This window comes from Silene latifolia, chromosome 10 (genome assembly GCF_048544455.1).
Source record: "Silene latifolia isolate original U9 population chromosome 10, ASM4854445v1, whole genome shotgun sequence".
In the NCBI taxonomy this organism is placed as follows: domain Eukaryota; kingdom Viridiplantae; phylum Streptophyta; class Magnoliopsida; order Caryophyllales; family Caryophyllaceae; genus Silene; species Silene latifolia.
The window spans coordinates 4,240,565-4,252,817 of NC_133535.1; the positions used below are offsets into that span (position 1 = coordinate 4,240,565).

Below are 12,253 nucleotides of genomic sequence, written 5' to 3' on the forward strand. Positions count from 1 at the left end.
AATGCACCTCTAAAATTAGCTCAAATAGGCAGCACTCCCAGTCCCTCCTATTTTTTTAGGAATTGCAACGTTTGTTTTTGGCACAACTATTATCGTCCGTGGCCTGACTGAACTTGTTCGTAGGAATCAGAGGTTTGGAGCATCAAGTCGTACATCGTCTCACGACGTTGGAATTCAGAATAGATAACTAGTATTGATTGCACTACTGTACTTCAACCTACACAAAACTACTATACGTACAATGCAGCTCATATAGCAAATCTTACTATTGAAGATGTATTAACGCAACGGTATAAAAAACCATCTTACATATTTGGACTCTAGTTTAAAACCGCCTTACCTTATTTCATTGTACATATTAGGACTCTAGTTTAAAACCGTCTTACCTTAGTTCATTTTATCCATCGAAAATACCTTATTTTTCGTTTAGAAATTAAAACACAACTTGTTAAAACCGCTCGTATTATATTGTGCTATCTTCATGCTGCCTTTGAAATAAATAAATTCATCAATACATGGCTAAACAAATAATCGAATCTGAATCGTCTGTATCATTCGTGTCCCATCTTATGTCCGACGACCTTCGTTTGTTTACATATAATCCTCTGATCATGTATACACAATTGCTTTTAATCGTGAGGGCTTACATGTCAAATGGAGAATTAGTAGAACACAAGATGAGACACGGAAATTGAAATAAATAAATAAATTCATCAATACATGGCTAAACAAAAAGTCGAATATGGAGCATCTGTCCTATTTTCGTGTACTATCTTATGTCCGACTACCTTCGTTTGCTTACACATAATCCTCTGATTATATATACCCAATTACTTTTGATCCTGAGTGCGTACGTGTCAAATGGAGAATTAGAACACAAGATGAGACACGAAAATGAATCCGAAAATCCGAGATTAAAAAAAACACATACAAAACAAAATAAATGAGCAAATCAGATCTAAACATGCTACCTTAACACCCCGCGCTCCTTCTCCATCTCCATCTCCATCTCCATCTCTGTCTTCTTCCCCTCTCTTTCTAAACTCCAGTTCCCCAAATTAATCAAGTAATTTACAATTAACAATTATCAATCTCAGATCTAAGGTACTAATCTCACTCCTTAATCATCTCAATTAATCACACTAATCAACAATTTCTACGTTATGATCTTAATTGATTGATTGTTGATTTTTCAGGTATTTGATTTGATTGAAGAAAAAGCGGAAAAATGTTGACGAAATTTGAAACGAAGAGTAATAGAGTGAAAGGATTGAGTTTTCATCCGAAAAGGCCATGGATCTTGGCGAGTTTACATAGCGGTGTTATTCAATTATGGGATTATCGTATGGGAACTCTTATTGATCGATTTGATGAACATGACGGTCCTGTTCGCGCTGTTCATTTTCATAATTCTCAGCCTCTTTTTGTTTCTGGAGGTATTTTTCGTCGTTTTCGGCTTTTTTGTTTGATCTGCATTGCTATGATTCGATCGATTATCGCGTTATTGTTGTTGTTTAGTTTGTTCGCTTTTCGGTCATGTGAAGATGATGGATCAAAGCCGTGTTAGTTGTATTTTGGTTCGATTAGTGTAGTTGATCTGCATTGTTGTGGCCTAATCGGTTGTTGCTGTTTGATTTGTTCGTTTTTCGGACGTGTGGAGACGATTGAATATATATGTGTAGGTGTATTTTTTTCGATTAGTGTATTTGATCTGCATTGCTGTGGTTTAATCGGTTATACTGTTATAGTGTAGTAGTTTAATTTGTTCATTTTGTGATGATGATTGAATATTTGTGTAGTTGTATTTAGTTTAATCAGTGTCGTGATGTGCATTGCTGAGCTTTAATTGGTGATCCTGTTGTTGTTGTTGTTGTTGTTTGATTTGTTTGTTTTTTTGTTCATGTGATAATGATTGAACATATTGTTAGAGTATAAAACCGATCTTGAGACTCCAACCATTAACTTAAGCTTTTGGTTGAAATGGTTTTTGACATGGTATTAGAGCCAATGTGACCAAAAGGTCACGGGTTCGAATCCCACCCCCTCAATTCTAAAGTGGAATATTAGCCATTGCATCCACACTTCCAAGCCCGAAAGGAATTCGTGTGAGGGGGCGTGTTAGAGTATAAAACCGATCTTAAGACTCCAACCATTAGCTTAAGCTTTTGGTTGAGATGGTTTCTTCATTCTTGACACATATATTTGTCAGTTGTTTTTTGTTCCATTAGTATAGTTGATCTGCATTGCTGTGGTTTAATATATTGTGGTGTTGTTGTTCATGTGATGATGATTGAATACGTATATGTGGTTGTATTTTGATTGCTTCGTGTAGTTAATCTGCATTGCTGTGCTTTAATTGATTATCGTGTAGTTTTTGTTTAATTTGTTACTCCGTAGTATTTAGGTCATGTGACGATGATTGATCATATATGCTAGCGGTATTGGTTCAAATCAATAAGTGTAGTTAGCTGATATGTACATATTAGAGTCAAATGGTTCATTTTCCATAACAGTTTTTTTGGTGGAAAAGGAGTGTATGCTTTTAGAATTGCATGTAGTTGTATCGGATCCACTTTATCGTACTTTAATCAATGATTCTAAATCAGGAGTTTTTGTCGCACACGCTTGTATTTAGTTTAGTGTGAAAAGAAATGTAGATGATCTTCAGTTTGATTTGGGCGTGTTGCACATTAGTTTTGATGAATATTTGGATTGATAGATTTAACTATTGTCTTACTTGAGATTTCCACGTTGTAATTGATGAGTTTTAGTGATGACGGTAAGCTTGGATAGTGTACCATTGCTAGGATAGTGTATCGTTGCTCTGCCAATGATATAGAAAGCTTGATGCCATCAATATACTAGTGGATCAAGTGTAGCATGTTGTGGTTGTTTTTTGCTCACAAATTGCTCTTATGTTAGGTAAGCTGCTAAAGCTTTAGATTTCACTAGACGGCGAAAGATTTGTCCTTGGTCTTTCAGACGTCTGGTCCTATGTTGTATGAATGTATCGGAAGGAGAAGAAGGTTTTCATATGCTTTGTCAATCGCCTCCGTCCAGTAGATCCTGCTGTTGTGTAGTAGTTTCTCTAATTCCACGATTTCCACCAAAGAAAAAGTACTATTTTTCCATTTTGTGTCAAGATTCGTGGCATCTCGTTTGTACTATTTTCATCAGTTGACAAGTGATGACATCATTTTACTTGGTGGTTTGCAGGAGATGATTACAAGATTAAAGTTTGGAATTATAAATTGCATAGATGCCTATTTACTCTTCTCGGACATCTTGATTATATCCGTACTGTCCAATTTCACCATGAGTATCCTTGGATTGTCAGCACTAGTGATGACCAGACCATAAGGATTTGGAACTGGCAGTCACGCACTTGTGTCTCTGTATTAACCGGTCACAATCATTATGTTATGTGTGCCTCCTTTCACCCAAAGGAGGACCTAGTGGTTTCTGCTTCACTGGATCAGACAGTGCGAGTTTGGGATATCAGCACCTTGAGGAAAAAGACGGTTTCCCCAGCAGATGACATTCTACGTCTGAGTCAGATGAATACAGATCTGTTTGGTGGTGTTGATGCTGTTGTTAAGTATGTCTTAGAGGGTCATGATCGGGGAGTCAACTGGGCTTCTTTCCATCCGACACTTCCCTTGATTGTGTCTGGCGCTGATGACCGTCAGGTGAAAATATGGCGTATGAATGGTATGATTTGAACTTTTCGATTTTGGTTTCTTTTGATTGTTTTTAGTTTGTTGTAGCAGTCTTTTAAATAGAAGTTTCACATACAAGGCAACACTCAGTGAATATAGGTTGAGTTGTAGAGATACTACTTTATTTTAAAACGCATGAGTTTACATTGATATATCTTGTGATATGCTTGGTGGCTGCATGTTGATTAAATTTAGATACTACTCTATTAACTTGTTTAAGGAAAAAAATATAGATGTTTAGAGATTGACATGGAATTCATTGCCTAATTTACGTGCAGATACAAAAGCCTGGGAAGTTGACACCTTGAGAGGGCACATGAACAATGTCTCTTGTGTGCTATTCCACGCGAGGCAAGATATTATTGTATCAAACTCCGAGGACAAAAGTATTCGTGTGTGGGACGCTACTAAGCGAAGTAGTCTCCAGACATTCAGGAGAGAGCATGATCGCTTTTGGATTCTTACAGCTCATCCTGAGATGAATCTTTTCGCTGCTGGTCATGATAGTGGAATGCTTGTCTTTAAGCTGGAAAGAGAACGGCCTGCCTTTGCAGTTAGTGGTGATCTTGTGTATTATGTGAAAGATCGATTCTTACGTGTATATGAGTACTCGACCCAAAAGGATACTCAAGTCATCCCCATCAGAAGACCTGGTGGCAGCATACTCAATCAAAGCCCAAGAACTCTTTCTTATAGTCCAACAGAGAATGCTATTTTGATTGCTTCAGATATAGATGGTGGATCTTATGAACTCTATGTGGTGCCTAAGGACGGATTGGGTAGGGGTGACATTGTGCAAGATGCAAAGAGAGGTCTTGGTAATTCAGCTGTCTTTATTGCTCGGAACAGGTTTGCTGTATTAGAGAGGAGCAGCAATCAAGTGTTAGTGAAGAACCTTAAGAATGAGTTGGTCAAGAAGGTTGCCATTCCTGTTCTTACAGATGCTATATTTTATGCAGGAACAGGTAAATTCTGTAGTATTATTCCCCCCGTCTCCTTTTCAGTTAAGATGGGATCTATCCAATATTGAGATTCTGCAGTTCATAGGATTCTTATTAATGTGTTATTCCTTTAACAGGTAGCTTACTATGCAGAGCTGAGGATAGGGTGGTTGTGTTTGACCTTCAGCAGAGGCTTATTCTTGGAGAACTCCAAACTACTCTGGTCAGATACGTCATCTGGTCCACTGACATGGATAGCGTTGCTTTGTTAAGCAAGCATTCAATAATTATAGCCACCAAGACGCTTGAGCACCGTTGCACACTCCATGAAACTATCCGTGTGAAGAGTGGAGCTTGGGACGATAATGGTGTTTTCATCTATACAACTCTGAATCATATGAAGTACTGCCTCCCCAACGGGGACAATGGTATTATTAGAACACTTGATGTGCCATTGTACATCACAAAAGTGACGGGGAACAACATTTACTGTTTAGATCGAGATGGGAAGAATCGTAATATCACCATTGATGCAACAGAATACTTTTTTAAGCTATCCCTATTGAGAAAGAGATATGATCAGGTCATGGGCATGATTAAGCGCTCAGAGCTTTGTGGGCAAGCCATGATTGCTTATCTTCAGCAGAAAGGTTTTCCAGAGGTTGCTCTTCATTTTGTCAAGGACGAGAAGACTCGCTTCAACTTGGCCTTAGAGAGTGGTAATATTGAGGTTGCTGTTGCTTCAGCTAATGTGATTGACGACAAGAATCATTGGTACAGGTTGGGTGTTGAGGCACTACGTCAAGGCAATACAGACATAGTTGAGTATGCATATCAAAAGACAAAGAATTTCGAAAGGCTATCATTCCTTTATCTAATAACTGGAAATGCAGAGAAATTGTTCAAAATGTTGAAAATTGCTGAGGTTAAAAATAATGTAATGGGTCAGTTCCACAATGCTCTATACCTGGGCGACGTCCAGGAGCGTGTTAAGATTCTAGAAACCGTGGGACATCTTCCTCTTGCTTATGTCACTGCTAAAACCCATGGGCTTGATGATGTGGCCGATCGTCTTGCTGCTGAACTTGGGGATAATGTACCTGAGTTGCCCAAGGGGAAAACACCATCCCTCTTGATGCCACCTAGCCCCATAAGCTGTGCTGCAAACTGGCCTCTACTGACTGTCATGAAGGGAATATTTGACGGGTTTGAATATGGAAGACAGGAAGCAGCTGATGATGGCGAGGAAGATCCAGGAGAGGAGTGGGGTGAAACCCTTGATATTGTGGATAACGGAGATATTTCTTCCGCCTTGTATGAAGAGGAGGGAGAGGAGGGAGTGCCTGAAGATGGCGAAGGAGGGTGGGACCTTGAGGATCTTGACCTTCCTCCTGAGGTTGAAACTCCTAAGGTGGCCAGTAATGGCCGCACTTTTGTTTTTGTCGCACCTTCCCAAGGAATGCCCGTCAGCCAAATATGGGCCAACAAATCATCTCTTGCTGCTGAACATGCTGCTGCGGGAAATTTTGATACTGCTATGCGTTTGCTTAACAGGCAATTGGGCATCAAGAACTTTACCCCAATGAAGCAACTTTTTGTCGATCTATTTGCCGGAAGTCATTCCTACGTGCTCGCATTCGTTTCTGCACCTGTGATTTCCCTGGCGCTTGAGAGGGGTTGGAACGAGTCAGCCAGCCCTAATGTGAGGGGCCCACCTGCTCTTGTATTTGGCTTCTCTCAGTTGGAGGAAAAACTTAGAGCTGGCTATAAGCTAACAAATGATGGGAAGTTAAGTGACGCACTCCGAACATTCATCAATATACTCCACAGCATTCCGTTGGTAGTGGTTGAGTCACGAAGGGAGGTTGACGAAGTCAAGGAATTAATCATCATCGTCAAAGAGTACGTTCTTGGGTTGAAGATGGAGCTCAAGAGGAGAGAGCTGAAAGATGACCCGGTTCGCCAGCAGGAACTGGCTGCATACTTCACTCACTGTAACCTTCAATTGCCTCACGTGCGACTTGCATTACTCACTGCCATGACAAACTGCTACAAAGCCGGGAATCTCATAACTGCTGCTAATTTTGCACGTCGTCTTCTTGACACCAATCCCACTTTTGAAAAGCAAGCAAAGACAGCCCGACAAGTACTCCAGGCTGCTGAGAGAAACATGAAAGATTCCACCCAGTTGAATTACGACTTCAGGAATCCATTTGTCGTTTGTGGAGCGACCTATGTTCCTATTTACCGGGGCCAAAAAGACGTTTCTTGTCCTTACTGTTCTTCACGATTTGTTCCAGCTCAAGAAGGCCAGATATGCGCTGTTTGTGATCTAGCCGTTGTTGGTGCTGATGCATCCGGCCTGGTTTGCTCCCCGTCACAGATACGGTAGAATAAGGTATCATCGATGGACTTCTTTTACTTGACCCACTGGAGTCGACTTTGCTAGACGCGGCTTCTGCAACCGAGGTAGGAAATATAATTACGTCATTTTCCTGGGTTAAGTCTTCTTTTTTTATATACTTGTTAATTGTCTCGTATATCTTCACTCTTCATCTCGTTCCCTAGTTCGACATTACAACTGTATTTTTGTGCAATAAACTACCAGAGACTAATAGGCTGTTATTTGGATTTGAGAAGTGATTCCTTGCTAGCCGGGAAATAGGTACCGAGTAGGCGACTAAGGCGAGTACTAGTCGTACCAGTTTAATTGGGTTTGTATCCCTGATACCATTGTTACTTGTAGGTCTCTCTTATTTTACCTTTATATTTGTAATCGGCTTATCGCTGTGTACCAAAGAATTCTTTTTGTATTCCTAAGTAATTCGTTTTCTCTGATCCCATTTGATCATTACTCCCTCCGACTCAACTCATTTTTTTGCGTTTACCTCTTTTTTTCGAGTGAGAATCTTGGATTCATAGTATTGTTTTTCGAGCTTACCTCATGGCCTTCTTGAGTAAAGATTTTGTCGGCTTTGTTGAGATTCGGGAGCTTAGTTCAGTGAGTACTATTACTCCCTTCAATTCCACTGCTTCTAAAGTTTGATTACGATACTAATTGCAGAAGAATAAAAATGAAAACAAGACAACCAGATAGTAAACAACACTACGTAGTTTCTGCTTATTTGCTTCAGGGATTTTGTAACCATTTTAAAGCCGAATGTGACTACTATTGAAAAACAAGTAACTTAAGCGGTAGCACTGACTCTACCATTATAGTTACATTTAAAAATAAAATGGTCACATATGCCCGTCTAAAACTTCAGACAAAAGGTAGCTGTTTGAAACAAGAATTTGCGCATGCCTAGACTGTTTTATCGCACACCGGCAGCCTCAAACGTCATTTGTTGCTCCTCAAATTTTGTAAGGCCGCTTTGTCTGACCCGAAAAATAATCCGTGTGATTTAAGGACATTTTTGTTCCGGGAACTTGGAATCCCGAAAAACGTGTATCGAACAGGTTGATTCCTGAAATGAGCTCGGGCGCGTGATTGAAAAACAGGGACAAAAAAGAAACAGGGTCCGGTACGACCTTCCGAACGGCTGAAATTGAAGAGTATAATACACGGTTTTTCGGAATTCCGGGGTCCCGAAACAAAATTCTCCGGAAATCACATAGAAAGTTCTTCGGGTCAGATAAAGCGGCCACGCAAGTTTGAGCACCAACGGAAGACATTTGGGGGTGCCGGTGTGCCATAAACCAGCATTCGCCGAAACTCGGATTATCGTGAAAAATGTGTTAAAGCTCGTTATTTGAGGCTGAAATCGAACAGGTTGATTCCTGAAATCGAACAGGTTGATTCCTGAAATGAGCTCGGACGCGTGATTGAAAAACAGGGAGAAAAAGAAACAGGTCCTATTTACGACCTTCCGAACTACAAATTGAAGTGAATACACGGTTTTTCGGGATTCCGGGGTTCAGGAACAAAATTCTCCGGAAATCACATAGAAAGTTCTTCGGGTCAGAAAAAGCGGCCACGCAAAGTTTGTGCACCAACGGAAGACATTTGGGGGTGCCGGTATGCCACAAACCAGCATTCGCCGAAACTCGGATTATCGTGAAAAATGTGTTAAAACTCGTTATTTGAGGTCAAATCGAACAAAGTTGATTCCCGAAATGAGCTCGGACGCGTGATTGAAAAACAAGGAGAAAAAGAAACAGGGTCCGTTACGACCTCCCGAACGGCTCAAATTGAAGTGTATAATACACGGTTTTTGGGATTCCGGATCCCTAACAAAATTCTCCGAAAATCACATAGAAAGTTCCTCGGGTCGATAAAGCGGCCACGCAAAGTTTGAGCACCAACGGAAGACATTTGGGGGTGCCGGTGTGCCAAAACCAAAGATTCGCCGAAACTCGGATTATCGTGAAAAATGTTAAAACTCGTTATTTGAGGCTGAAATCGAACAGGTTGATTATTGAAATCGAACAGGTTGATTCCTGAAATGAGCTCAGACGAGTGATTGAAAAACAGGGAGAAAAAGAAACAGGGTCCGGTACGACCTTCCGAACGGCTGAAATTGAAGTGTGTAATACACGGTTTTTCGTGATTCCGGGGTCCCGGAACAAAATTCTCCGGAAATCACATAGCAAGTTCCTCGGGTCAGATAAAGCGGCCACGCAAAGATTGAGCACCAACGGAAGACATTTGGGGGTGCCGGTGTGCCCTGAAACCAAAGATTCGCCAAAACTCGGATTATCGTGAAAAATGTGTTAAAGCTCGTTATTTGAGGCTGAAATCGAACAGGTTGATTCCTGAAATGAGCTCGGACGCGTGATTGAAAAAAAGGGAGAAAAAGAAACAGGGTCCGGTACGACCTTCCGAACGGCTAATATTGAAGTGATACACGGTTTTTCGGGATTCCGGGGTCCTGGAACAAAATTCTCCGGAAAATACATAGAAAGTTCCTCGGGTCAGATAAAGCAGCCACGCAAAGTTTGAGCACCAACGGAAGACATTTGGGGGTGTCGGTGTACCACAAACCAGCATTCGCCGAAACTCGGATTATTGTGAAAAATGTGTTAAAACTCGTTATTTGAGGCTGAAATCGAAAAGGTTGATTCCTGAAATCGAACAGGTTGATTCCTGAAATGAGCTCGGACGCATGATTTAAAAACAGGGAGAAAAAGAAACAGGGTCTGGTACGACCTTCCGAACGGCTGAAATTGAAGTGTATAATACACGGTTTTTCGGGATTCCGGGGTCCCGGAACAAAATTCTCCAGAAATCACATAGAAAGTTCCTCGCGTCAGATAAAGCGGCCACGCAAAGTTTGAGCACCAACGGAAGACATTTGGGGGTGTCGGTGTGCCACAAACCAAAGATTCGCCAAACTCGGATTATCGTGAAAAATGTGTTAAAACTCGTTATTTGAGGTCCGAAATCGAACAGTTGATTCCTGAAATCGAACAGGTTGATTCCTGAAATGAGCTCGGACGCGTGATTGAAAAACAAGGAGGAAAAAAAAAACAGGGTCCGGTACGACCTCCCGAACGGCTAAAATTGAAGTGTTATACACGGTTTTTCGGGATTCCGGGGTCCCGGAATAAAATTCTCCGGAAATCACATAGAAAGTTCCTCGGGTCAGATAAAGCGGTCATGCAAAGTTTGAGCACCAACGGAAGACATTTGGGGGTGTCGGTGTGCCACAAACCAGCATTCGCCGAAACTCGGATTATCGTGAAAAATGTGTTAAAACTCGTTATTTGAGGCTGAAATCAAACAGATTGATTCCTGAAATCGAACAGTTTGATTCCTGATATGAGCTCGGACGCGTGATTGAAAAACAGGGAGAAAAAGAAACAGGGTCTAGTACGACCTCCCGAACGGCTAAAATTTAAGTGTTATACACGGTTTTTCGGGATTCCGGGGTCCCGGAACAAAATTCTCCGGAAATCACATAGAAAGTTCCTCGGGTCAGATAAGGCGGCCACGCAAAGTTTGAGCACCAACGGAAGACATTTGGGGGTGCCGGTGTGCCACAAACCAGCATTCGCCGAAACTCGGATTATCGTGAAAAATGTGTTAAAACTCGTTATTTGAGGCTGAAATCGAAAAGATTGATTCCTGAAATCGAACAGGTTGATTCCTGAAATGAGCTCGGACGCGTGATTGAAAAACAGGGAGAAAAAAAAATAGGGTCCGGTACGACCTCCCGAACGGCTAAAATTGAAGTGTTATACACGGTTTTTCGGGATTCCGGGGTCCCAGAACAAAATTCTCCAGAAATCACATAGAAAGTTCCTCGGGTCAGATAAAGCGGTCATGCAAAGTTTGAGCACCAACGGAAGACATTTGGGGATGCCGGTGTGCCACAAACCAGCATTCGCCGAAACTCGGATTATCGTGAAAAATGTGTTAAAGCTCGTTATTTGAGGCTGAAATCGAACAGGTTGATTCCTGAAATCGAACAGGTTAATTCCTGAAATGAGCTCGGACGCGTGATTGAAAAACAGGAAGAAAAAAAACAGGGTCCGGTACGACCTTCCGAACGACTGAAATTGAAGAGTATAAAACACGGTTTTTCGGGATTCCGGGGTCCCGGAACAAAATTCTCCAGAAATCACATAGAAATTTCCTCGGGTCAGATAAAGCGGGCACGCAAAGTTTGAGCACCAACGGAAGACATTTGAGGGTGTCGGTGTGCCACAAACCAGCATTCGCCGAAACTCGGATTATCGTGAAAAATGTGTTAAAACTCGTTATTTGAGGCTGAAATCGAACAGATTGATTCCTGAAATCGAACAGGTTGATTCCTGAAATGAGCTCGGACGCGTGATTGAAAAACAGGGAGAAAAAGAAACAGGGTCTAGTACGACCTCCCGAACGGCTAAAATTGAAGTGTTATACACGGTTTTTCGGGATTCCGGGGTCCCGGAACAAAATTCTCCGGAAATCACATAGAAAGTTCCTCGGGTCAGATAAGGCGGCCACGCAAAGTTTGAGCACCAACGGAAGACATTTGGGGGTGCCGGTGTGCCACAAACCAGCATTCGCCGAAAAACTCGGATTATCGTGAAAAATGTGTTAAAGCTCGTTATTTGAGGCTGAAATCGAACAGGTTGATTCCTGAAATGAGCTCGGACGCGTGATTGAAAAACAGGGAGAAAAAGAAACATGGTCCGGCACGACCTTCCGAACGGCTGAAATTGAAGTGTATAATACACGGTTTTTCGGGATCCCGGAACAAAATTCTCCGGAAATCACATAGAAAGTTCCTCGGGTCAGATAAAGCGGCTACGCAAAGTTTGAGCACCAACGGAAGACATTTGGGGGTGCCGGTGTGCCACCAACCAGCATTCGCCGAAACTCGGATTATCGTGAAAAATGTGTTAAAGCTCGTTATTTGAGGCTGAAATCGAACAGGTTGATTCCTGAAATAAGCTCGGACGCATGATTGAAAAATAGGGAGAAAAAGAAACAGGGTCCGGTACGACCTTCCGAACGGCTGAAATTGAAGTGTATAATACACGGTTTTTCGGGATTCCCGAACAAAATTCTCCTGAAATCACATAGAAAGTTCCTCGGGTCAGATAAAGCGGCCACGCAAAGTTTGAGCACCAACGGAAGACATTTGGGGGTGCCGGTGTGCC

General features: G+C 41.7%; 1 protein-coding gene across 2 annotated transcripts; it reads left to right on the top strand.

The window, feature by feature from the left end:
- The first annotated feature begins 558 nt into the window (after window positions 1-558).
- On the top strand, window positions 559-7,514 carry LOC141604778 (coatomer subunit alpha-1-like). 2 transcript variants are annotated; one of them, XM_074423271.1, is made up of 6 exons: window positions 559-665; window positions 874-1,104; window positions 1,197-1,436; window positions 3,217-3,711; window positions 3,998-4,684; window positions 4,798-7,514. In XM_074423271.1, exons 3-6 carry the CDS (start codon window positions 1,229-1,231, stop codon window positions 7,050-7,052), a joined length of 3,645 nt encoding a protein of 1,214 aa, XP_074279372.1. In that variant the 5' UTR covers window positions 559-665; window positions 874-1,104; window positions 1,197-1,228; the 3' UTR covers window positions 7,053-7,514. The 2 variants fall into 2 exon arrangements, with proteins under 2 accessions (XP_074279372.1, XP_074279371.1); XM_074423270.1 differs by lacking the exon at window positions 559-665 and having other exon boundaries at window positions 845-1,104.
- The last annotated feature ends 4,739 nt before the right edge of the window (window positions 7,515-12,253 follow it).

Bases quoted from the DNA above. Each gene is read 5' to 3' on its own strand.
- LOC141604778 (XM_074423271.1), top strand. From the start codon at position 1,229: ATGTTGACGAAATTTGAAACGAAGAGTAATAGAGTGAAAGGATTGAGT. The intron at 1,437-3,216 runs GTATTTTTCGTC...GGTGGTTTGCAG, and splicing joins GCCTCTTTTTGTTTCTGGAG to GAGATGATTACAAGATTAAA. The intron at 3,712-3,997 runs GTATGATTTGAA...ATTTACGTGCAG, and splicing joins GAAAATATGGCGTATGAATG to ATACAAAAGCCTGGGAAGTT.